Raw genomic sequence first — 26,793 nt, 5'->3', positions numbered from 1 at the left:
TGTCCTGGAACCTGACTGCCTCACTGAGGGTCTCCGCTCTCAGCACAGGATAATTGGGCAGAGACCAGGGATGCCGGATCACGGAAATAAGATGGGGGGTGGGAGTGTCTGGGCCCTAAGCCCTCTGTTCCAGTTCCCACAGAACAGAGCCGGGGTGGTACCCACCACAAGGGATTTTAAAGCCACTGATAATACAATTACTGATGTTACAAATGCCAATCAGCAGTAGTTTCTAGAGGCATCATCCACTTCATTGTTCTGGAAGGCTTTGTTTTGGCTAAGGCGCTTAAACTCCCTGATGCAAACTCCCCCTTTTAAAATAATTCTTTTTTGCTGTTGATTTTAAACTTGATGGGAAAAAAATGACCAATTCATGCCAGTTGAGTTAGAGATCCTGAACAGGTAGTTTAAGATAATTTTACTTGACATATTTACATTTATTCCTGAAATTTGGGGAAAAAATTCAATACCAACTAAAAAGCTATAATGAAAAGAGCACAGAGCCAACAGTTAGAGGCCCCAGCCACCAGCTGAGACTGCAGGTCTGCCCAAGAGAATACTACTCTGTACCTTCGGGTGATTCCACGAACCTCTCTGGGCTCTGATTTCCTACCTGGTAACATTAAAGGACTGGATCCGCGGATCTCTAAGCTCTTCTGGGTTAAAAAATTATTTGAGTTTACAGTGTTCTATTATAGCAAGGAGAGAGTCCATGATAAAAAAGAATGCTACTCTGTTGATAATGATTATGTAGCCACGATGGTGAAGGATGGAAAAGAAAAAATATCATTTAGTAAACTCAGCAAATTCACAGACATTATCTCCTGTGAAAACACATAATTTCAGAGATTTTCTTCTTAAGGAAGAGAGAGAGATGCAACTGTCGCTTCTTGGCCCAAACGTGCAGCGATAGCTAACAGTGACTGAGCGCTTTCTATGTGCCAGGCACTTTTTGAAGCTCTTTACACATACTCACACAATTAACTGTTCCCATTTACAGATGAGAAAACTGAAGCACAGAGAGGTTAAGTATCTTGCCCAAGGCCATCCACTTGGTAAGTGGCAAAGACGAGCTCCAAACGCAGAGAGTTGGACTCTGGAATCCATACTGTTAACCACATCCCCATATTGCCTCTTGTCATTCACTCATTAAGCAAACATTGGATGAGCACCAACTATCTGATGGCATGGAATTCATCCTTCTTGAGAATTTCAAGCTGACTGAGACAATGTTCTTGTCCTTGAGAAGTTTAAAATAAACACGGTAGATATTAAGAGATGTGTGTGGAAGGAGTGACCACACTTGACCTAAGCTACTTAGAACTTTACAGCCACCTCCTATATCCTGGAACTGCTCATAGTTCCATCCAAACCCACGGACAGTGCCTGGTAAGAGGGTCCCTGCTCCAGGTCCCCACTCTACAGAACCACTCTGGTCATTCAGCCCTGTTGCTCCCTTTGGACAAGGAACCCAGGGGCCATTGGATGTGTTCACCTGGAGTCTGAGCCCCAACCCTTTCTAACCTCCTTGCTGGATACCTGGGCCCTTGAAATTTCCCTCCCCAAAGGCCAGGACTGACTTTCAGAGCTAGAATTGGAAGCAAACCCCTTGAGGGCAGACCGCATCACCCAGGCCCAGATTCCTCAGCTAAAGGGCAGCAATTTGTAGGAGGGGAGTGTGGATGGAGCTTGGACTTGTAGGACCACAAGGACCCTTGCAGAGCAGGACAGACCCATGGCAGGAAGAGGAGTCATGCACTAGGTCAACTCAGCCTGCTCTGGGATGTTCAGCATAGAACTCCAAAGACAGAGAGGATTCTACATTAGAACCTGGCCTTTCAGGTTGTTGCAAAGATAACTTGTCAAGGGAAGAGGAGAGAACGTATTTTCCTTGAGTTTGCTAACTTGGTTTATAAAACTAACATGAGACATATGGTATGTGGGTTTCCATTCGTACTCTTGTCCAGCCCCTCAGGCCTGTCAGCAGGTACTGAATGAGCAATTGCCCCATCTCAGCACTTTTTTAGGGTTGCTTCACAAAGTCCTGCTGTTGTCTCTAACCATCATCCCTCTTCTCCCAGCTGGCTGCCTACTGGCCCCCACAGTGAAAGCTCCTTGGCCTCTGTGGGCCTCGCCACCTCCAGGCACATCTTCCTCCCCTTCGGCTCCCTCCCACCCTGCCGGGGTTCTATCTGCCACTATTTTAATCACTCCTTACACACTGCCTCCTCCCAGCCTTGGCTGAACCTTCGCTCATCAGAAACTTGTACCTGGGCAGCTGAACGCAGCTGAGGAATCTCCACCAACAGCAGGATGAAGATACCATCCTCAACTGGCTGCAGACCACCCCCCAGTTCTGACAGCTCAGTCTCCCAGTCTCTGGAATCATGATGGAATTCTTCTCTATGATCTTCTATCTCTGAAACCCCCTCTCTACCTCACTCTCAGTGGCTAATCTTGCTTTTTACCTCACAGAGAAAATAGGACCCACCCCTTTGGAAAACCCTCAGCATCCTAGTTCTAAACCTGAACCAGCCTGGCCTCACAGGGTCCCTGTAACACATTGCAAGTAGAGGGCCCACTGCCCCTGGAGCCTGAGCCCCTCACAGTTCTGTGGCCCTTCCTGCCCTGCCTATGTATTTCCATATCCTTGCCTCCTCCCTTAGCCCTAAACATGTTCAAACTTTTTCAGTTAAAAATCATTGATTTAGATTTTCTTTCCAGCCAATAAATGCTGTCTAATTCCTCACCTCTCCTTCACTCTTGAACCCACTTCAGTTTGGCTTTCACTCCCAATATTCCACTAAAATTTGACTTTCTGACTCTAAATGGCACGATCCTCTTTTCTGTTCCCATGCTACGCAGTCTGCCCTGTGTGCACGCACAGTTGGAACTCTGTTCTCTCGGGGTCTTTGGTTTGCTACTCTGCTCTTTTGCCTCAGTTGCCTTTTCTGGCTCTTTCCCTCTACTCACCCTCTGAATGCTGATCATCCTTTGGGCTCATTCCCAGGCTTCTCATGCTCTCTCCCTAGAATCTCATTTGACTTCTGTGGCCCCAGCCTGGGCTCCAGCTTTATATTTATTTATCTAACTGCTGACTTGCCAGCTTCCTTTAGATGTCACCTGGGAAGCTAAAAGTCAACATGCTCATGCTCCCTAACCTGGCTCTGATGACCCCACGTTCTCTTGATACTCTCTCTTTTCGCACTCACCATTCCAGCTCAGTCTTGTTTTCACTCTGCCTCCCAGAGCCTCGGCAAGCCTGGGTTGGAAGGCTACCTCTCTGAAGCGCCAGGCCACGTGGGCTGCTGAAACATCTCTGGAGTCAATCGGAAACTTGGTGCTGGTTTCCCCAGCTTCCAGTAACTGTCTCCTGGAACTGGCAAAACGTCAACTGGCCCCATTCCCAATTGGTACATTTATTACAGATCTTATTTTGAATTTGAAAAAAATTATTATTTACTACTTTCTATTGACTGTTAATGGAGGCTCTTCCAAAGCTGGGTACGGACAACACCTTCATCCTTCAAGTCTTTGACATACCTTAAGAAAGTATTAAGCAGTGGTTAGAATATCAAACTTGGAGTCAGATCCTGGGACAAAAAGATGTTGCTTTTCATAAGAAAGGAAACAAGCCTGGGAATAAGAGATTGCACTGAAGCAGGGGAGGCAGGTGCTGGGAAGGTTGAGCACTAGAAAACAAAAGCAGGAAAGGCCAAGATGTTTGGGAAAAGAGACATTTCTTCAGGTGTCTCGCATATATTGATATCCTAAAGTGATTGTTCTAGCTGAGACCTATCTCTTGAATGACAGGCTTGGAGCCATGTGATAATGAAATCTGACATTTATAAAAGCTATTTTTGCTCCATTTTGGCAAGTAAGCTAAGTGCTTTACTTTTGTGACAACACAAGTCTCACAGGCATCTCAAATTCAAGCCAAACAGTTTTCTTTGTCTACCCACCATTTCCAGACCTCTCCACCCCACTATGTTTGCCTCTAATATTCATCTCCTCAATAGGATTTGTGGCAATCCTAGCCGCCCTTCTGACCTCATCCCTGTCTCCAGGAGCCTCCTGATCCACTCTCAGAACCCACACGGGCCTCTCTGCCCACCCATTCTCCACCTGCCGCCAGAGTGACACTTCACAAAGGCAGGTCAGCTGCTGGCAGTGCGTGGCTTAGAGCCCTCCCGTGTTTCCCCTGCCTTTAGGATCAAGTCTAAACCCCTTTCTAGGGTTCTTTCCTCGCGGCTGGCCCCACCTATTCTTCAACCTCTTCTCCTGCTCACTCATTTCCGTTGCTCACCATGCTCCAGCTCCACGGGCCTTTCTTCATTTTTTAGAACTGCCTGGCACCTTCCCAGCTCAGGCTCTCTTTCCGTTTGGACTGCTCTTCAGGTGGCGCCATTACAAAGTAGTTGGCTGTGAAAGACATACATCACCATGGAACTGAGGGAAGCAGAAGCTCCTTTAGAAATGTTGAGAATTCTGTCCCTGAGAGCTGATTCTTCTAAAACCAAATACAGCGGCGCCTGAGGAAAGAAAAGAGAGCACAGGGCATCGGAGTTCCAGTGGGCTGGGGAGTAGCATATCCTGATAACTGCACCACCTCCACCCCACACAGCTGAAGCAAGGGAGGTTGAAGAGTCCTGCTGGGGCCCTCCTAAAAGGAGAAGCTAAGCCTGCAGGGGAGGCCAGCCCCGGCCCTGGGGTGGGAGTGCTGGCTTGGGGCTCACACGAGAAGGAGCAGCCCATGGTCTTGGCTCTGTGAGCCTTTGCTCACTTCAGCCTTGCGGATTCTAATTAGTGCCTGCCAGAGGGAAACCGAACAGCTCTGCCCTAAACTGGATCTTTGGCCTGAATTGCAATAATTAAATTGAATTACTACCAAAAGATTCTTTATTCATTCAGTGAGCATTTATTGAGGGCCTACTATGTGACAGGTAAATGCCCTAGACTTGGTGTGTCAACTGGATGCCATGTCCTAAATGTACTCTATATATAGACAATGTACTCTAGTCTACCTTCCATGCATTCTATAGGATATAAGGAATACTATACCTATATCTGTATATTTTATAAGATGTATTAAATGGTACATACTACAGTCTATATACAATGGGTAATATACACAATATATAGGTATTCTATTAGCAGCACTTTCTCATAATAGGTATTTAGTAACTATATACTGAATGAATGAAAACTATATTTACTCAACACCATGTTCTCTTCTGGCAGAGCAGGCCATCAATTTATTTTTCCAACTCTTCCCCTTTTTCAGCCCTTTCTTTGAAGGTAGTTGCCTTCTCTTCCCATGTGATCTGGCTTCTTTGGGACAGGTAATTTCGCCGGCCCACCCAGGTCTGAGCTCTAGGGTGCTCACATAGTACCCAGAGGGGAGTATGCACCAAGGTATGAAAGACAGCTCTCAATGAATTCCAGGAATGTCACAGCTGCCCAGTGGGCTAGGAGGGAAGCCCGCCATGCCTTCCAGAGCCATCCAGAGAAGCAGGGGGCCGGACAAGGGCCGGACGCGAACCTGCAGCATGCCCCATGGTTCCTGGCCTCTTGCTCTTGAGAGCAAAGTTTGAAGTCGCAGAACTGGGAAGGTGTTAGTGACAGAGTCTAGGGCAATTCACTCAGAAATCATAGCCCTACTCCCCAAAACAGCTAAGACTAAGCAGGGGCTCTGACTGCCCCTTAATTCTTAGTAGCAATTCTTCGTCCCCAGTTTTCCGGGCTGTCCGCGGCTCCATTGCTTTTGAAACAAGTGACCAGAAAGCTTGGGGTCTCTTCCCAAGCCCCACAGTTCTACCGGGGACGGATGAATGCAACAAAGAAGGAAGGGTGTGGTCGGAAGGGAGGGCAGATGGATAAATGGAAGGATGGGGTGGAGGGCTGGAGGCACAAGAACCTGGGAGCGGGAACCCCGGTCAGCTGGGCCGAGGCCCTCGAGGACCCCCGGCCGCCTCCCATTCCCAGGCCGCCGCTCCAGCTGCCCCCCGGCCGCCTCGGGCCCACCGAGGGAGGGTGCGGGGGAGCGCAGGGACCCGGGGCGGGGTGGGAGGAGTGGGAGGGCTCAGGGCGATGGGAGGAGGAGGTGGGGCAGGGGAGGGCCTCGGAGCGGGAGAGGAGGGGCACGCGGGCAGAGGGCGCGGCGGGGGCTCAGCCGCTCGCCGGGACGCGGGAGGGCGCGGGGACGCGATGCCGCCCGCGCTTTGCGGAGCTGGGCTGCGCCGCCGGGGCTGAGCCGCCTGCGCAGCGGCCGCCGGGCGCGCCCGCTGCGCGGGAGGATGGGCTGCGGCGGGAGCCGGGCCGATGCCATCGAGCCCCGCTACTACGAGAGCTGGACCCGCGAGACCGAGTCCACCTGGCTCACGTACACAGACTCGGACTCGCCGCCCAGCGCCGCCGCCGCGGACAGCGGCGCCGAGGCGGGCGGCCTGCACGCGGGTGAGTGCGCCGGCTCCTGCAGAGTCCAGGCGCTGGGAGGCTGGGGGCGCAGGAGAGAAGCGGGGCGGGAGCGGGCGCCAGGGCAGCTCGTGCCCCGAGAATTCGGTGGGACTGGGAGGGAGGGCGGGAGACCCGCAGACTGACGGACCCAGGCCCCGGGAGCGGGCGCCACGAGCGACCCCTGCGGAAGGCTGGGCTGTCCCCCGGAGCGCGGGGAGCCCGGCACTCGTCTGCCTGCTCCAAGGCGGGCTCAGGGCGGGACTGATGGGGTGGGGGTACCGCGCACCTGGCGCGCACACCTCTCCCTCCGCCCGCCCCGCCCCTGGTCCGCGTGGGTTCGCGTCCGGCCCTTGTCCGTTTCCTGCTCCAGCCGCCTGGGTGCCCGCCTGTCCATCCACTGGCCATCTGGCCCCTCTCCCCCTTGATTTAGAGACGCTGCGCCTGACCCCGGTGAAGTCTTCCTCGCCATTCTCCCTTTCTCCCTGATGGGAAGGAGTTTCCTCGCGGGCTTTGAAAACCAGAATCCTAGGGCAAAATGAACGCCCTCACCCCATCACTAGTTCTGCACTTCAGCTTACTTTTCCATCTGTGGTTTCATAGTCAGGACTTCCCTCCCTACCCCAGGGGGTCTCTATGCTTATATGAGGCAGGGCATGAAAGTGGGCTATGACTATCAATTAAATACTCTTATGGTTTCCCCTCTGGCAGAAATCTGATAGAAGCATATGCAAATAACTTTCTGGTCTGCTCACAAATCAGGATTTTATTTTTTAAAGCAGATACTAATAATCGTAGAGATGGAAATAGATTAACTGTTGCCACAGACTGGCCTTTAATCATAAAGGTGTTGGTGTAAAAGGAAAAAAACTTCACTGCTTACTGTATGGATATTGTCAAAGCCAGATCAATATTTGGATGAATATGTTTTAACTGTTTCCTGACCCCTTTATGTTGTCATTTTTGAATGATGAAATAAAAAATAGAAAATGAGGCAAATTTGAATTATAATGTGTATTATAAGGGGAAGGAAAAGAATGTGAACCACTCTTAAAAGATCAGTAATCCTGAATCCATGCCCCCTAAATAAGAGCTGTCACTTTCAGTGTTTCCATCTTTTAGGACCAAAGTTGTCTCTTTTTTCTCATGGAATTTGTGATTCCCCTTTTCCAAAGAGAGAACTGTCAGGGAAAACTGTGCAAGGCATAACACTGTATTTGTCTGCAATTTTTCAGACTCACAGAAGCAATCAAATGGTTATTCTGTGTTGCTGATGCTTTCAGCAAGTTTCCAAATAATATGTTGGCCCAATTCAGTGTCAGAATGAGGATAAGACATAAGCCTTCAAATAGGACCTGGAAAATGTTAGATCTACCAGCATTTCCCAAGGAGGTGTGGTATTTCTCAGCAGAGAGTCGAAGGCCAGAGCTGCACTCCAAGAAAATAGGGTTAAAAAAATATAGTGTGAAAAGGAACAAAGGACAGCTTCAGGGAATGGTAGCCTTGATGACTGGGAGTATATTTGTGTGTGTGTGTGTGTATGTACTTATGCATGGTGTGAGAGTTATGGGATGGCTAAATTGGTACATATGTATCCATTCCCAATGTTTATTCATTTATCACTCTGTCATTCTGAGTCATATTCCGTTATGCATCCTGAGATCTGGTTCCTGCAACAGGTGGGGCCTGGGATTCAAGCATGCTCATTTGCTGTTCCTTGCCAAACATGGGACAGCCCTGCCAGGCAGGTGGTCCTGAAGACTGGCTTGTTCATAGAAGAGGCTCAGCTCCAGTCTCAGGGGCATCCTAAAATTGGCAAGACTTTTAGATGGGAAGGATCATTTCAAATCCCTAGAAATTTCCATCAGCCTCAGTGTAGAGGCTGCAGATCAAGATGGAATCACGGCTTCCCATGAAGTGATTGGTATTCCTTAGAGCCTTTAAAAAGTGGCTTGATTTCTGTGGGTTTTTCAGACTGGAACCCTAATATCTTTAGTCAGAAGGGGTCATCCAAAGAAGTTGCAAGTCCCCTGTGTTTCCGCTGCCCAGGGAGATGAGCCAGGACTCTTTATCCTTTTCTCCCTCCACGCCTTCCCTGCCTCACCCCTGCCAGAGTTCCCCCTGTGAATTCAGTCTCTTGCTTTGGGGGCAGCGAATGGCCCACAGTGACTGAGTTGGGGTAGGAAGTCAGAATGCCATCTTTTCCTCTTTTCATCAATTCTTTCCTGATGGAGGACAAAAGGAAAGGCTGGATTCAGGAAAGTCTAGATTGTAAAATCACAACAATGGCTTCATTAGTAGCATCTAGACCTGGAGAGGGTCTCTGGAGGTCACCTACACAGGGCAGGTGGGACTCAGTAAATTGCCCTGATCAGGACATTTGCTCAACCACTTCCCAGCTCATATTTACCCGCAATTTTCTCAGTCTTCACTAGTTATTTCTTTGTAGGCCCCTGGTCATTCTCCTTTAGTGTCAAATTGAAGCCACTTTTCTTCTGGCCATGCCATCCTCAGGAGCTATACGGGCAGGGGGTGGACTAAATCATCTTCATCTCTTCCTTGCTAGCACACTGTGGAAAGTGTGTGTGACTGCTGGGTGGGATTTTATGAAGGTTTTCTGAATGAATAGGCCCTCTATCTAAACTGACCCTTCATTTTTATCAGCTCTTCCTAGATTCCCTCTTCCTTTTCTTTTCCTTGGAGGCCTCGCTATTGAAGTTTTCCCACTTGCCTTTCTGATCTCATAGCTTCTTTAAAAAGTCCCCCCAGTTTTACATTGAAGCACCCTGCCCAGCTCAAAGATTCCATTTCTTCTGGAGCAGCCACACAACCTGTCACCAGCTCCACACCCATGTCTACTGAAAAGCCCCATTTAAGCATCTGCTCATAAATCTCATTTCAACTTCCTGTAGTTCAATCCAGATGGAGGACATGTAATATGACAGGTGTTCAAAAATATTTGTTGGATGAATTTTGCATTTTATTGTAGGAGGGTTGCGGGTGGGCTGGGGTGGTGGATATGCTCTTCTGCCAGCCCCGCAGAGGGAAGAGTTTCTTGCCTCCTCCTCACCCAGGAAGTGATCCTGAGCCTTAGGTTCTGTTTTTGGAGATTCTCTTCACTAGCCAGCAGAATTCAATTAAGTTTTTAGATTCAGGTACTGTTGTAGGCTGTAATTAAAGACTTAGCGGAAGCCACAGTATCGATACCCGTTGCTTCCCTGTGTCACTGAAACCTGTCTCTCAATCACAGGAGGAAATTAAATTGGTCTGGCATGATTTAGTCTGCATAAAATCAGTTTGCTGGATTGATTTTTACTCCTGTTGTTTGACGGGGATCTCCCAAGGAGACAGGGGGTCTCTGAGGCTGCCATGCCCCAGCCAGCTCAGCCATTCCGTACACTAATAACTTACAGCTTCACCTCAATTTAATTACATCCCGAAGTAGTCCCCTTTGCACTGTTAGTTTTTTTCCCCAATTTTTCTAGGTAATAAAACATTTCAAATTTCTCTAAAGTGCTTCTACTTCCTAGTTTTAAATTGCCATAATAAATGCCTTCTACTTCAGTGCTTTAAATTGACTTAGTAAACGCAAGATGTAAGACTGTGGAATCAAAGCTTCACAGCAAAATGATTTACCTAAATAAATTGAAATGTGCCAAGTAAAATGAAGAGCACTTAATATTACCTTAAGTTAATCTTTTTTGATGACTTACCAGCGCCAGGTGCTGTCTTCAGCAGCACTTTATATAAATCATCTCACTTAATCCGTCTCACCATCTTCCTTTAACAAGTGAGGGGACGAGGCTCAGAATGTGCAAGTGCCTCTTCCCAGTCCAGGACTGGAGTCCAGCTCTGTCCCAATCCAAAGCCCACACTCCTGGATCCTGCCTCCCTGCTTCATGGGGAATAACTAAACTTCTCGATGTTACAATTGATGGGACTCAAAGTCTAGCCTGATCTCTAGATATTCTAGTCCAGTCTCTGCACAGTTTTCTTCAGCATCCCTGGGGATGGGACGGGTCTTTCCTAGGGAAGGAGGCCTCCTGATACCTTGTGGAGCAATTCCCCTTGCAAGAAACTCTTCCTGCTGCCTCATAGTTCTACCTGGTGATCTCTGGGCCCTTGGAATCCAGGCTTGCACAGGCAACTCTTTCAGTATCTAAAGCCAGCAGGTGCATCTCCCCTCACCATCACCCCTCAGGCCAGGGTCTGAGGTCTGACCTTCTTCCTCCAAACATGGTTTGTCAGAGTCCCTCTTGATACAGGAGACCCGTGGTGAGCTCCAAGCTGCTGATGTCAGCTGAGCAGCACAGGGCAACACAGGCACTGAGCCTCTCCTGGTGCGGTGAAGTCAGGTTGAGATTGGTTAGTTTTCTTGCTGCTCTTACTGTCATATTACTTTGATAACTCACATTAAGCTTGTGATTAGTTAAAACATTTAGATCTTTCTAGTGAAATTCAAGTTCTATGACATCAGGGACATTGTGTTTTCACTGCTATATGCCCAGCACCTGGGATGCTGACTGGAAGGAACATAAGTGGCACTCAGTATGTGTTTGAGTGAATGAGTTTTTGCCCCATGAATCCTGCATTGGTACTATTGATTTCTGTAACCCAAATCTGGGATTTTTGTATTTATTCCTTTTACAATGGTCTTGTTGTTTTTGGTTTGATGTTTAAATTTGCTGACCCCAATTCATTCTGATAGTGCCATTAAGACAATGTTCTAGGTCTGTTGACAGACTAAAGATAAAAGACATTTATTTGCTCTTTTGTTCATTTGATACACATTTGGTACCAAGACGAGTAAGAGATGGCCCTTATTCTCAAGAAGTTAGTTATATGGGTGAGAGAGACATAAGGGTGGACACACCTCAGGCCAGTGTGGTCCATATGGGGACAGCATGAGAGAAGCGTGCAGGGGACCGACTAGTTGGGTCTATCAGGGGAGGGGCCCATGTGTGTACAGACACCTGCAGTTGTCCAGCGGAGGCAGCAGGGCTGTTTCTGCAGGTTGGCACAGCCAGGGCGGTGAGGGAAGGGGGAAGGTTATCCTGGGGCTTCCTGAGGGGTAAGCCTCCTCCCTGCCCTCAGCTCCTTCAACACACCAGGTACCCTTTGTGGTTATATTTTTGAATAATTATTGACTAATGTCTCACCCTTCCAGGTGACAAACTCAGTGAGGTAAGGGGTCTTTTTCTCACCATTGTGTCTCTGTGCCTAATGCTGGCCCCGGCTATCGAGTGAATCTTCTGACATGTCTCTGTGTCTATTTCTTTCTTCCTGTAGTCCCGGGAGATGCTTTTTTTTTTTTAGGAGAGCAAGGCAGAGGCTTTTATTTAGAGAGAAAGCGAGAGGACAGAGCTCCTGGCTCAGGCCATGTTTTCTTTGCTCAAAAGATCATCTGCTCATCCTTTTCTGGTTGTCTACCTGCTTGGTGGCATAGTAAGAAAACATCCCCATCTCTGTACCTCCTTTGCCAAACCTAAGACTGTTATAAGTGTTGTTTTGCAAAAATCTCTACAAAAATCACGTGGTAATAAACCTTCTGAGATTGGGTCTATTGTCATTTAAATTCAGGTAGCATTTATCGAGCTCTACTACATATGAAAACATTTTTTTGGGGGGGACATTAGTTTATATAACTCTCTAAAATAGTCTCCTAAACCGTTGCTGTCACCATTTACCAGATGTGGAAACTGGGGTTCAGCAAGATGAAGAGATTGAGCAAGGTCACCCAGCTAGGAAGAGAAAGAGGCCCCAACAGCACTCAGGTCCGTTGTTTCTAAATCCAGGGCAGTGTCCTCGATTGCATTTTACTTTAACTCCCAAGCATGGATTTCATACCTTCCTCCACCCCATCTGCCTTAGTTCTTTTGAGAATGAGTCACTTGGAGAGGGAACCTTCTGCCTGCATCTGCAAGGCTCAGGACTGCAGTTCCTAAGGGGACATCAGCAGCCCTGGGGCACTATAGCTGCCCCTCCCTGACCCAGTGCCCAGAGCAGGGCTGCAGGAGGTCTCAGAAAACCACCTGTATCTACTCACCTCATGAGCTTGTTAAATAAACTGTTTGGGATGAATAATATTTTATTCTGGTTTCAAATGCAATGGCTGTTTCTTTAAAAATTTTAGAAAGTATGGAGCTGCACAGGGAAGGAATGCCTCTGTTGGCATTTAGGTTTCGTCCTTTAGGTCCCGTATCTAGGTGTATATAGGGCATGTTTCATCCTGGGTGGGGATTATATTTAATGTAAGAATATATAATTTATCCTCCTTTTGCCCCATGGTCCCAAGCACATAAGCTGGTGAGAATTATGCCTGGGGCTTGCCTGGGCTTCCTCCGCCTTATCTCTAAGCATCCTGACCCTCCCCCAAGGCAACAGGCCGAGTGGATCCGCCACAATAAAAGGCACCATGCTGCTGCCCCCCACCCTCTCTCTGTCTCTGTCTGTCTCGCTGCTCTCTTTGTCCCTGTCTCTCTGTCCCACCGCTTTCTCTCTCTCTCTCTCTCTCTCTCTCTCCCTCTCCCCACCCCCATCTGGGGCAGCCACTTTCTCCTTCAGATAATAAAGTCTCTTGTGTGGGCCCGTGGCTCCTGAGTCGTTCTGGGTAAGGAGGGTCATGGTGAGATAACCTTTCATTGGTGCGGTGACTTCGGATGAGGTTCTCCCATTGACTTTGCTCTTCCTCCTGGGACCTGAGCTGCTTTGGGAACCCTCACTGCCCGATCCTCCTCCACGGGCTCACCATCCATTTCCCCGGTCGCTTGTCTTCTCACCCAACACCGGCCTTCGATTTGGTGAGTCTCCCCTTCATGGTCGACTTAAACGTCCCTTTGAAACCTGGGAAGTGACCGTTGAGTGTCCAGCACCCCCAAGGGCTCCTCTGGGACAGGGGCACCCCCAACCACGACTTTCAGAGTCACGGTTGATCCCCATAGTCGATCCTTCTCTGCCTCCCCTTGGTGAGAATCCTCATCCACTGAGGCCCAGTCTCCCTTTATCTACGTTTCTACTCAACTCGAAAACTCCTGGTACCAGGTACCGAGCCTCCCCGGCGTTTTCGCCTCGACTCCATAGTTAAAGGTGGTGACAACCCCCTAACTGTGTCTGGTCTTCTCCGCGACCTTCTCAATCGCTCAGGGATGCCTCAGCGACTTCTGAACGGTCTCATTCTCACCATGGGATCTGGCCCCTCTGTTTCCGCAGATTCACTGCTAGGGTGCTTACTCAATAATCTAAAGCCCCTCCACCTCACTCCAGACCTCAAACCTGTTCACTACTTTAATGAGATCTGGCCACAATATCCCTTGGACAATCAGTCTAAATGGCCCCCAAATGGCTCTTTAGATCCTAAAATTCTCTGCGACTTATACAACTTCTGTGAGCGTACAGGCAAATGGAAAGAGATCCCATATATCCAGGCTTTCTCCTACCTCCGAACCAAGCTCTCTCTCTGTCTCCCCTGCAATCCTAAACACATACCACATACTTAAAGTCCTCACCTCTAAGCTTTTTTCACGTTCCCAAATATCCTCAGCTGCCTATAAAACTCCTAGACAATACACCACCACCATGGGCTCTCTTGTCCCCTCCTGGCTCATGCCAGGAGCTCTGTCCTCTCACTATATCATTACGTCTCAATCTGTATGTTTGTATCTAAGTGTGTAAATGAAAAATGTTTTTCTACCTCTGGATGGTATTAATAAAAATTGATTTAAAGACAAGCGCTTGTAAAAATTGGGCATTCTAAAACTTCCAGAAAATTCTAATAGAAGATATTAAGCATTAATGCTAATTTAAGTTGAACTGAATAGACATGTCCTTATGGTTATCAGCTGCCTAAGTTTTCCTAAAGTCATTTAAGTTGATGGTATCTGTTAAATCTTTCAAAGAAAAATGCTTAAAGTGAAGTGTAGCTTTGTCTAATGTTAGTAACTATTTAAGCAAGTGCCTTAAAACTTTTAACAGCTTCGCAAAATCAAATTCAAAAAGGTGCTTTTACCTCTAGTTCACTCTGATATTTTCCAGAGGGCCCCTGGAACATGTCAGAGGAATTTTTTCTCATTGGAGAAAATATTTGGCTAATTTGGCTTATTTACCTGCTTAATTACCTAGAAGGCACTGTCACAGGGAATGATGCTAAACTTTGTTACTGAATGTTTTGTGTTACAGAAAGATCCAAATTTCCCTATAACAACTGTCTTACAGTAAGCTCTCATCAATCTTTAACCGTTGTCATTTGTAAGTTTTTTTGTCATCTATACTCACTGTTTTATTACTCCTAAACTAGTAAAAAACTAGATTTCAGCAGAACAGGTATTAGTTACATAGGATTAAGTAAACTGAAGAAGATGATTTGGTGGCTTTTAGTTTCAAATGTTGTTGATAAAGTGTTTTAAACTTTTTCTCTTAAGCTGACAACAGTTTAGTAAATGACTATCTTTATAAGCAGAATTGAAACTTTATCTTTCTCTCTACCTGATCCCTCCAGAATTTAAAAACTCTCAGTGACTATTTTTATATTTCATGGTAGTATGTTTATTTGCATAAGTTCAATAAGAATCTGCTTTCCTTGTAAGAGGACTAATTAAGAACACTGGTTATATTACCAAGACTTTTACTGGAATGTCATACCTGAGAGACATGTGTGTAAACTCAGATATGAACAGACAGCTTTAAGGAACTAAGATTGACTTTATAAAGCCAACAAAGCCCCTTAGAAGAACTGGCCTGGTACCTTGCTTACAGAGTTCCCAGCAGCCTGACCAGGTGAGTAAGGAAGGTCACTTCCTGGCAAGTGCAGGAACCTCTGGAATGTCTTGGGAATCTCAAGAAGAGAGGAATTTACCCAAATCTACAGGTACTGCAGGCACAACCTGATGGCAAGACTGGCTTAGCTTTCTGGCCTCAAGAAGCCCTTAAAAGTTCAATCTGAAATTCCTTACAAAAAGTTACAGCAAAGCACATTTAAAAGAGCCTATGTAATCAATTGCTCTTCTTGCTGCACTTATGCAAATAATCAAGCCAAGTGTTACTTATTTTCTTAACCTGGTTACTTCTAATAAAAATGAGGGTGATTTAAGAGAAAAGTAGTGTTTCAATAATGCAGTCGTATCTATACTAAATCCTAATACTAGTCATTGAGATGTAAACTCGATCCAGAATTCTAGTTTCCCCATGATACCTGGCTATGATTCTCAATTAGACTCTTCATGTTTCTAGTTCTCATATTCAACTATGCATTCTTAATCTCATCAAGTTTGTCCTTCCAGAATGAAAAATCCAACTCCAGATGTTGCTATTTAACCTAATAACAATTTGTTCTGTCTTGCCTAAAAGCCACAAAACTGCAAATAGTAATAGAAATGAAACCTGGACTAGAAGCGCCAACCTTCCAAGGCCCTCTCAACTGACCAGTGATGGAGATCTAGCTGCACCCTTTACTGCGCCCCCTCTCACCATGAAGCAGCCAGAGCGGTCGTTGCCCCCTTTCCCTAGCAGCAGCTAGAGTCTCTATCTGTAGAGGGAAGAATGAGACAAGGGACCATAGGCTTAGAGTAAGGTGAGAGCCTCTGGAGAAAGCAAGGCAGGATATTTGCAGTAAGAGCGATGTATAACTACATGCTAGGAAACCACCCCCCTACTAAAACTATGTTGAACATTAAGCTCTAGAATCATTCTTCAGCGAGATCAGTTAATGTTCCCCAGATAAAGAAGAGTAGCACATGTTTTATTATGCTAATCATTTGTAACCATGTATAAGTTTACTTTAGCATACTAAAAGGCCCAAGCCTATGTGCTGTCTTTCCTCCTCCAGATCTGACGAGGTAATTTTGCAAACTGAGCAACTAACTGCAGACCCAGCTGTAGATGGCATAGTAAAAGGCAGGATTCTTTAGCAAATAGACAATGCCTCAGCCCACCTTGGAAGCTGAGCAGGCAGCCTTTTGATATGTTCCCAGACCAAGGCGCCGGTGTCCCAGAGAGAAATCAAGGCAGGAAATTCCTTATGTTAAGTTAATTTTTAATATTCAGAGAACACTTAACAAGTCCTTCCCCAAGCCTTTAAAGATAGTCCCCACCTTTTTGGACAGGCTCTAACACAAGACCCCAAATCCCTTACTCTCTCAAGCTCCACCGTCCTTCAATATGTAGATGATCTCCTCCCGTGCAGTCCCTCCCTACAAACCTCTCAACAGGATACTATTCTCCTTTTAAACTTTCTCTCAGAACACAGCTATCGAGTTTCACCCCCCAAAGTTCAGCTGTGTCACTTAGGTCACATACCTGGGAGTTCAGCTCTCCCCACGCTACAAGGCCATTATCATAGACAGGAAAAAACTTCTCCAAACCATGCCCATTCCAAACAAAGGCACCATCCCTAACTCCCAAATGGCAAGGACCATACAAAGTAACCCTTTCCACACCAACTGCAGTTAAACTCCAGGGTCTTCCCCATTAGATACACAGCTCCCACCGTAAGCCGTTTGTCTCAGCTTATTCTCCTCCCATCAAATCTCCCACAGGTTCCTACTCTACCTTGACAGGACCTCTTATCTTACTCTCCGCATTTCACACTGCTCATCTCCACTTCCACTCATCACTGAAGAAGTTTCTGCCAGCACGGAGTCCTAAGACATCCCTTACAAGGCCATGCGTCATGCCTCAAGATTGTTAACCCTGGTCTCAACACCTATTCTCTCACCAGACCTACCTTCCCAACACCGGACCTTCTCTTTCAGACTGTCCAAAAAATTGCACCATCAAAGATTCCCTTTGCCCTGCAGGTTGCTTTTCTGCCTACACATAGGTCCCCATCAATGCTATAATTCAGCCACCCTATGTAAACATAGCAATCAGCCCAAATGCAAAAAATTTCTAACCAAACCTTAACCAGCTTATATTACAGGATTACCAACCCCTCTCCAAAGACGGTGATCCTTATTGAACCTGGAACACGCCATCGCCACTGCAGACCAAGGGCTCATCTGAGGACCGCCCCCCATCAATACAAAAATGAACTTCATCGCCCCTAATCAGCAGGAAGCAGTTACTGAAGACTAACCTTCACCCCTTCCCAAATCCTCTACCACTTATAAAACAGAAAAGGGAGGAATGTAAGAATATAGTAATTTATCCTCCTTTTGCCCCATGGTCCCAACCACATAAGCCGGTGAGAATTACACCTGGGACTTGCCTGGGCTTCCCCCCGCCTTACCTCTAAACATCCCGACCCTCCCCCAAAGCAACAGGCCGAGCGGATCCGCCACAATAAAAGGCACCACGCTGCTGCCCCCCCCCCTGTCTGTCTCGCTGCTCTCTTTGTCTCTGTCTCTGTCCTGCCGCTCGCGCTCTCTCTCTCTCTCTCTCTCTCTCTATCTCTCTGTCTCTCTGTCTCTGTCTCTCTCTCTGTCGCTCTCTCTCTCTCTCTCTGCTCCCCTCTCTCTTTCTCTGTCTCTCTGTCCCGCTGCTCTCTCTCTCTAATAAAATCGTTTGCGTGGGCCCGTGTCTCCTGAGTCATTCTGGGTAAGGAGGGTCGCGGCAAGATACCCTTTCATTTAAAGTATGGGAAAAATCCCTCGAATTGCTTAGAAGCTCAAAGGCCAAGAGAAAACATTTTTATTTTTCTTTGTGTTTAGAAAAATATTTGGAGATAGTGGCTGCCAAAGTCTAGTTTGAAGGGAGGTAGAGCAGGGAAAGACCACGGGTAAGTGAAGGGATTTTTCTCCCTTTTTTCCTTTCAGTACAAAGCAAATGTAGTTGAATTCAGGTACATTACATCCACAACAGATGCATATTGTGACTCCAACGTTATTCTCCCCCTTTCAGTTTTCCTTCCAACCCCCACAATTGGCTCAGGCAGAACAAGCTGTTTTATATTCTGCCCAGCTGTTTTCTGGGACTGCAGATTGCTTTATGGATGTAGAAACTGGGCCTGTGGAGTGTGAGTGTGAGTGAGTGTGTGTGTGTGTGTGTGTGTGAGTGAGTGAGTGTTGGTGTGTGTGTGTAGGGACCAGCTCTCTGGGCCTCAAATGCCTGTGGGGTTATGTAGGTTGGCTGCACAGTGTTCTAGTTGGTATGCCCCGTATCAGCTTGGGGGCTCCATGTCGTTCTTCACGTCACAAGGGAACGATATTTTCAAAACACTTCCCAGGTCCTGTCACTCTCTTGTTTGATACTGCCTGGCAGCTTACCATTCTATATATGTAGAATCAGATCCCAACCGCTTTTCGTGGCCTGCATAAACTGGTGCCTGCTGCTCGTCCAGCTTGGTTTATCATGTCCGTTCTCTGTTGCGTGGACTGTTGCAGCCAGGCCGACTTCCTCTCTGCTCTTTGAACACCCCAGCTCTTTCCTTCTGCCCTTGCTGGAATGTGCCCCTCACCCACCTTTCCCCAGCAGACTCCACCTCACTATTCAGCTCTTAATTCAGATGGCCTCTCCTCAGGGATAACCTTCCTCAATTACTGTCTGATTATTTCCTTCCTGATATTGCAGTCTGCTTTGTCTCATTTATTTATTGTTTGTTTCTTTACTCCTTCACTCCATGAGGTCAAGGACCTGACAATCTCATTCGCTAAGGTAGCCCAAGTACTAGCACCTTGCTGGGACAGAGCAGGCACTCAATGAGTATTTTTTGAATGAAGGGAACTCTACTCACCTTTTTTATTTAATTGAAGTATCACTGATATACAAGCTTATATTCAAGTATACAACACAGTGGTTTAACAGTTACCCATATTATTAAATGTTACCACCACTGGTGTGGTTGCTGTCAACACAGGAAGATGTTACAGAGTCACTGACTATATTCTCCATGCTGCACTATCTCCATGACTAACATTATGATTGAGAATTTTTGTGCCTCTTTATCCCCCTCACCTCCCCACCCACCCACTCCAGCCCCTCCCTCATGGTAACCCCCAGTCCCTTCTTAGTGTCTGAGTCTCCTGCTGTTTTGTTCATTCTGTTTTGCTTTGTTATTCTACAAATAAGTGAAATCATATGATATTTGTCCTTCTCCACCGGGCTTATTTTTTTGCACTGAAGAAAATAACTGGAGGTAGGTAGCTACACTGTTCAAGGATGCTATCAAGGACCTGGGCTTTTTGGTATTTAAATACCCTGAATTTAAATCTTTCAGAATGGTCTTTTGACATTAAACTCTGTGTGGTGTATGTGAGATGCGCGGTGGGCATTCCTTTGTTTCCTGCTTCATTTTCCTGCAAAGTTAATGCCAGCCAGAAATGGATGTGCCAGCAGATACTCTGTGGCACTGATTTCCAATTTGTGGGAACATTTGTGGAGGTTCACACTGATGCTGAGGCTGGTGGGAGTGCTCTGTTGGGGAAGCAGCAGCCAGCCAGTTGGCTAATATAAAGAGTTGACAGTATTTCCTGTGGAAGTTCAAAAAAAATCACCCTATTGTCTCTAGGGATTGTGGACTTCAGGGTGTGAGGAATCTGAAAGGATTCGTAGAGAATAGCAGGGCTGTTTGGGAAGCTGGTTGTCATAACAACAGGGCACGGCAGTGGCTGTAGCTTGCATACCCTTCATAAGAGGAATGATTCAGGTTTAAGCACGAAACTGAGGCCTCATGAAATTATTACATCCAAGAATCACTTTTCGAGGACACTCTTCATAGCAGCCAGAGTCAGATTTGCTTGCTGGGGTAATACATGACGTGTGTGCAAACACCAGTGAGTCCAGCCACTGCCTCCTGAGTGTGGCTTCCATTGATGGCGTGCCCAGGCATTGCATATTTACTACCTAAGTCCACTCCCCCCCATCTGACAGGTGAGAGAAGTCAGCCAGGTGAGGTGACTTGCCCAAGTGCGTGCAGGTTGCAAGTGGCTGAGCAGGGTTTGGAACCAGGTCTGTCTTGTTCTGAGCCCTGCGGTCTTCCCTCTGGGCCAGCCCCTTAGCTGATCACTAGCCCAGTCCTCATTGCCTCCCTTCTAGACGTTCAAAACAGCCACTCCAATGCCTTTCACACCATGACCAGGTGAATATTCCCGAAGCACAGCTGGGACCATTAGTGTGTTATTCACCTGCTCAGAGCCCTTCAGATTTCTTTGCCTCCTGAATGCAAAGGTCTTGGCTGGCATTTAAGGATTTCTCTGCACCCTCATCTTGAGCTAGTTGTCTGCAAGTCCTTTCGACTCAGCCTGCCTCAGGTGCTGCCCTTTGCCCAGAGTGCCCTGCCCTCTTGTCCCCCCAAGCCCCCTAAAAGGCCTACAGCTCTGTGAGTCTGCCTCAGTCACCTGTTCCCTTCTGGCACACCCCTCTATTCTGTTTTGAATTTTCTTATTTATGGCCATGACTTATTTCTGCTGTCAGACTGCATACTCTGCAGGGCTGTCAGGAAATAGACTTGGAGATGGAATTTTACTGGGGAGAGCTTTGGGGAGCACCACTGTGAAGGGCAGACTGGGTGGAGGGAGAAGTGGAAATGCCGCTGTACAAAGCCTCAGCCGACTCTCAGGGAGCTCTGGAGCTAGGGTGGCCCTTCAGATATTATAATGAGAGGCATTTTTACTGTATGTCAACCAGGTATCAGATGCAGGCTGCCCCCAGCAAGGAGAAGTGACCTTGGGTGGGTCACCTCCTTCCATGGAGGGCAAGTCCTAGAGAGGCACTCAGCTGTGGGCCTTCAGTGGTTACCTCTCCTGGCAGCTGGAGGAGCAGCTGGTGGTCGTCATGTAGGGAGATTCCTCTGGGCACCACAATGACCTCTACACACAGGGACCACATGCCTTGCCTTATGGTCATTATCTGTCAGCTTCCCTAGTGGCTGCACAGCTGATTCGCTTGGGAAACCTAAAATAGAGGCCCCTTCCCTAGGGCTTCTGATGTGGTAGGTGGGGTGGGGCCAGAAATCTCCCATGTTTAGCAAGTTCTCTAGGTCAGTGCAGAGTGGAGTTCCACAGGTCTGGGGTGGGCCTGAGATTCTGCATTTCTACCAGTCATCCAAGCGGTGCTGACACTGCTGGTCCATGCACCTCTCAGAGAAGTGAGGTCCTAGGTCAGAGAAGTTGATAAACGTTTTCCGTAAAGTTCTAGGCGGTAAACTTTAGGCTGGTAAATTCTAGGCTTTGTGGGCCACAAGATCTTTGTTGCAACACTCAATTTTGCTGTTTTTAGCACCAGAGCAGGCATGGACGATACATTAAATGAGTGTGGCTAGGTGCCAGGGCCTTTGAGGTGACTGTGAGGCTCAGCCAGGTTTAGGAGACACTGTCTTTCACCCAAAGATGGGTTAGAAGACAGAAAAGAACAGGAATTACTCCCAAACCTCAAATGCGCCTCTGAATAGCTCACACTGACTAAGCCCTAGAGCAGTGTTGGTAGAATGAACAATAAATGGGATTAAGTGCACTTCTCACCTTGAAGGCAAATTTTAAAGGTTATTAAGGGATCTTATAACATTAAGTCATTAAGGTATTAGATATTTTATTATGCAAATCAAGCTCTTGAGTGAGATTTGGGAAGAAAATAGTATTATGACACCAGCCAGAGTAAGGCAGTTCCTGGTTATCTGAGGAGCTCTTACTCCAGGAATGTTGGGACTCTGGTGTCCCTTCAGCACCTGTCACCACCGATTCACAGCTGCAAGGGTAGCTGCCAGAGTTGCATTTCCCAACTGGCCCTCATTCAGTCTGTGTTCTTCTAAGGGTGGAGAGCTCTGCTGCTAGGAGGTGTGAGGAATAATCATCTCCCTTAGGTCTCTCTGAGCTTGGCTCACCTTTCTTTAAGTTACCCCCACAGGCTGAAACGCTGGAGTTGGAAATGTTTAAAAAGTCACTGCACGACGGTTGTGAGTCTGGGCAGCTGATAAATGGGTTGCTGTTATGGTGTTTACTTTTCAGAATCAGGTGTTCCTTTGTAGAGGCAGGGACTTCTAGCTATTACATAAGGCTTCAGAAAATACCCAGTGAGCTTAGGGAAAACATTATTTGAATAGAAGGTGCCAAAATGTTAGCAAAAGGACCCAGGAGAGTGTCCCCATGCCCGTTAGCCTTAGTATTTTTCCTTTTGCACATGAATTCAAAATTCACACTATTCTTGGAGCCCCCAAATTCTGTAGCCATAAGCAAAAATCAGTGAGAAATATAATAAAAGCTTATATGAGGTGATTTAACCATGCATACGCGCACACCACACACACACACACACACACACACTCTCTCTCTCTCTCTCTCTCTCTCTCTCCCTGAGATATGGGCAACTGAGCATGTCTCTTCCCAGCAGATACCAACTAGTTGCAATTGCTCAAAACAGGTCTGGAACACCTTAGTTGTAGTGCCAGGCACTTTTTAAACATAACATTTCAAACATATATAAAAGTTTAATACTTTAATAAAACCACATACACACGTATTTTACACAGATTGGAAGACTAGTACAGCAAACCTCCATGTGCCCATCACCCAGCTTCAGCAACTGTCAACACATGGCAAGTCTTGTTTCACTTCTACCTCTACTTTCCCTTCACCAATTGGACCAGTTTGAAGCAAATTCCAGGAGTCATGTCCCTTCATCCATAAAGTCTTTAGCATGGATCTCTAAAAGGTAAGGACTCTTTTTAAAAAGATATGACTGAATCGTTTCAAATTGTCATTTTTGGAAGTTGAAGTGGTATAATATCAGCAATGCTATATGCTTCACAATATATAACCTTCCTAATGTATAACCATAATACCATTATCACACCAAAAATTAATGAAAATTCCAATAATTCTCTAACCAGAATTCAATGTCCAAATTTCACAAATGGTCTGATAAATATTTTTTCTATAATTGGCTTGTTTGAATTGGGATAGAAACAATGTCCACACATTTATTTCATTGATATTTTTCTTATTTCTTTTAATTTATGTGTTTCTCACTTCCTTCCTTGCCCTTTCAATTTTTATTTGTTGAGGAAACCTGTTTTTTCTGATCTGCATAGAGTTTCCCATTTTTTTGGATTTTGCTGATTGTGTCCTTATGGTGTTTAATATGTCCTTGTATTCCCTCTAAACTAGTACGTAGAGCTACAAGCTTTTGGGGTTCAGGTTCAGTTTCTAGCACAAGAATACTTCATATGTGATGATATACTTTTCCCATTGCAACACATCAGGAACCACACAAGATCTGATATCTCTCACTTTTGTGATGGTAAGATCGGCAGAGACAGCCCCATCACCCGCTGTGAAATTCCTCATTAGCTCACAGTCATTGGTGATCAGCTGTCAGTCACTGATGATGATTCAGTAGGAATTGCAAAATGGTGATACTCAACCTTTTTTCAACATTTATTAGCTGGCACTCTTTCTTAAAGGATAACTTTTCCTTATTGCCCATTTGGTTTCCCTGAAAAGGTGGAGTAAATGCCTACTTCTTTCCCTTTAGTTACCAGCTGCCAGTGTGTTCCCTAGTTTCCTCCAAACTTCTTCATTTTTTTTTTTTAAAGTATCATTGATGCACAATCTTCTGAAGGTTTCATGCTAGTGGGAATCTCTTGATCCCTGACTCCTTTTTACGCAGTTCCAGTAGTCTCTGATAGTCCTTGCTTTCTGGTATGATTTGTTTTTCTAGGCTTAGCTTGTATTTTCCTGTGTTAGACTTGGAATTAGACATTTCTCTAAGGAGCCCCAGTTCCTTGAATTGAAATTTGGTATTTACAAACTACAGCCTGGGCACCTGGCATGCTCATTGCTACTGGATCAGTAGTTGTTTAAGTTCATGTCTTTTCCATGGAGTTGTTTTCTTTTTCAAAGGGACAATATATTTGTCTTGATATTATCAATTCAAAACTTCCAATTGTAGAGCTTTTCCTTAAATTTTTTTATTTTATATTTGTTCTTTTTTTTTTAGATGCTGAAAATTTTGGTTCCTAACAACATTAGAGGTACTTATTTGTCTTGTCTTATAATACATCTAACAATATGATTACTGAAGATATTTTAAAATTTTCATGGGGTTTTTCAATCCTTAGGGTATATCCCAAAGAGGTGTATAGTTAGGTTGCTGTTTTTAAAGTCACTTGAAATAATTTCTTGCTGTGCCATGTAGCCATCAACTTAGTACGTTCATTTGATTTTGCTTTTGTGACAAAATTGCTGTTTTTTAATTTCAGTTTAATATTGTTTTATGTTGCGATAAAAAATGTACATGGTTCCAATGACAAATCTACAAAACAAGCTACATTAAGTCTAGCTTTCATCTCTGCCCCCTGTAGTCTATTCCCTTTGTCCTTTTGTAGATAACCATTTATTAGGTTTTTGGCTTATCTTTTCATTAAACAAAATAAGTGTATACACAGTTACAGAGGCACACCTCACTTTATTACACTTTGCTCTCTTGTGCATCACAGATAACTGCATTTTTACAAATTGAATGTTTTGGCAAACTTGCATCGAACAAGCCTATTGCTGCTATTTTCCACAGCATTTGCTCACTTCCTGTTTCTGTGTCACGTTTTGGTAATTCTTGCAATATTTCAAACTTTCTCACTGTTATATCTGTGCTTTTGACTCACTGAAAGCTCAGGTGGTAGTTAGCATTTTTCAGCAATAAAGGATTTTTAAATTAAGGTATGTACATTGTTTTTTTAGACATGACACTATTGCACACTTAATACAGTAGTGGAAACATGGCTTATATGGCTTATAGTGGAAACTGGGAACCCAAACAATTCATTTCACTCTTCTTATTGTGATATTCACTTTATCAGAGAGGCCTGGGTCTGAACCCTCAATATCTCCAAGGTTTGCCCGTATATATAGTCATACGCTCTCCCTTTTAAAGATAAAAGGTAACACACTATACGATTTTGTGTCTTGGCCTTTTCACTTAATGTATTTCAGAGATCAGTTCAAAGGAGTATAAATAAATTCCTCATTCTTTTTTATAGCTACAATTGTGTGAAAATGTCCTAGTTCATTAAATCAGTCTCCTACTGATAGCCACTGGGTTTGTTTCTAAACTTCAGCTGTACAAGTAGTCTTTTGTGTGTGTATGTGTGTGTGTGTGTGTGTGTGTGTGTGTTTCATTTTGCTAGTGTATCTTTAGCTAGATTCCAGTAGTGAGATGGCTAGGCCAAAGGCTGAATGCTGGGTATTGCCAAATTCCCCTCCCCAGGACTTGTATATTTTGCCTTCTCTCCAGCAGTGTATGAGAATGCCTGCTTTTCCATACGTTTTACAACTGAGTACATTGTCACCTTAGGGGGTTTTGTCACTGTAATAAGTAAGAAATTGTGGCTTATTTACTTTTAATGTGCATCTCTATGAATGAGATTGCTCTCTTTTCATAAGATTTGGGGCAAACTATCTGTTCCCCCCTTTACACATATCTAAGCCTGTTCTTTTGACCATTTTCAGTAGTTGCAAATCTTGAGGATGACAGATATTTTGAAAAGCAGAAAGTCCCTTAAGCTATTTGGTGAATAAAATTGTTGGATCTTTGCTGCCAGATGGAACAGCTGGGAGCCGGCTGGGCATCTCTCTCTTAGTTGGGCATCTCTCTCTTAGTCTGGTTCCAGGGCTCTCCCATGTGGTCTTTCTTCACAGGCCAGTGTGGGCTTCCTCACAGCATTGGTGGCAGTCAGTGTTTAGGGAACCACTCTGAGCTTTAGCACACATCCCAGCTAAAAAAGCAGAAGCTGTAGCCCCTCTATGATCTAGCCTTGAAAGTCATACAGTTTCACTTCTGCATTCTGTTGGTTACGAGTCACAAACTTGCCTAGATTCAAAGGGAGGGAATTAGCCCTTACCCCTTGATGAAGGAATGGCAAGGTTCTAGAAAAGCATGGCAGTTTTAAGAACTGTGAAGGGTCTGAGCTTTTACCTGACAAGTTAGCCTGTGACATTTTCTCGGAAGCTGGTGAGACATGAGACTTGTGGGTCAGAAATAAAGGACTTTATTATATGGCCAGCAAGACTTATGAGCATCAGTGTATTTGCATCAGGTCCCCTTTCCTATAGGTATCAGGGACCACACAGATGGGTTCAAAAGGATTCTCGCACAAACAGTAGATTGCATGACAGGTTTCTGTGCCTAGTAATCTACTGAAGCTCTTCTCACAGAGTGATCTTGTCAGTGCAGAGTCAGCACTCATTACCCTTGGCCTCTCTGCATCTCTCAGCACCTATGTATCTTTGTTCACTCCCTCCTCCCTACTATGGAAATCAACTTCTCCCTTAGTTTCACTGCCACCACTGCTGGTGAGTGTCTCTTCTACCTCTGTCTTTGTCTTCTCTTCCTCATCCTCCTTCCCAGTTCCCATACCCCAACCCACAGGGGCCTGGCTGTGCACGCCCTGCCCCCACTCCCCCACCTCATTCAGTGCCC

General features: G+C 45.8%; 1 protein-coding gene across 6 annotated transcripts in view; it reads left to right on the top strand.

The window, feature by feature from the left end:
• Positions 1–6,137: 6,137 nt before the first annotated feature.
• BAALC (BAALC binder of MAP3K1 and KLF4) overlaps positions 6,138–26,793 on the top strand; it is a 75,240-nt gene continuing 54,584 nt past the window's right edge. For 4 of the 6 annotated variants that reach the window (XR_008996221.1, XM_036876463.2, XM_036876457.2 and 1 more), the window contains exon 1: positions 6,138–6,456. Coding sequence is in view for 4 of the 6 variants with exons in the window: in XM_036876463.2 (XP_036732358.1) it covers positions 6,297–6,456 (160 nt within the window). In the remaining 2 variants the exon portion in view is untranslated. Of the gene's footprint in view, positions 6,457–17,365; positions 17,777–22,846; positions 23,029–26,793 lie in introns of those variants that run through there. The other 2 variants (XR_008996222.1, XM_057497848.1) reach the window with 2 other exon arrangements.

This window comes from Manis pentadactyla, chromosome 3 (assembly GCF_030020395.1).
Source record: "Manis pentadactyla isolate mManPen7 chromosome 3, mManPen7.hap1, whole genome shotgun sequence".
NCBI lineage: Eukaryota > Metazoa > Chordata > Mammalia > Pholidota > Manidae > Manis > Manis pentadactyla.
This window is presented reverse-complemented; position numbering and strand designations above follow the sequence as displayed.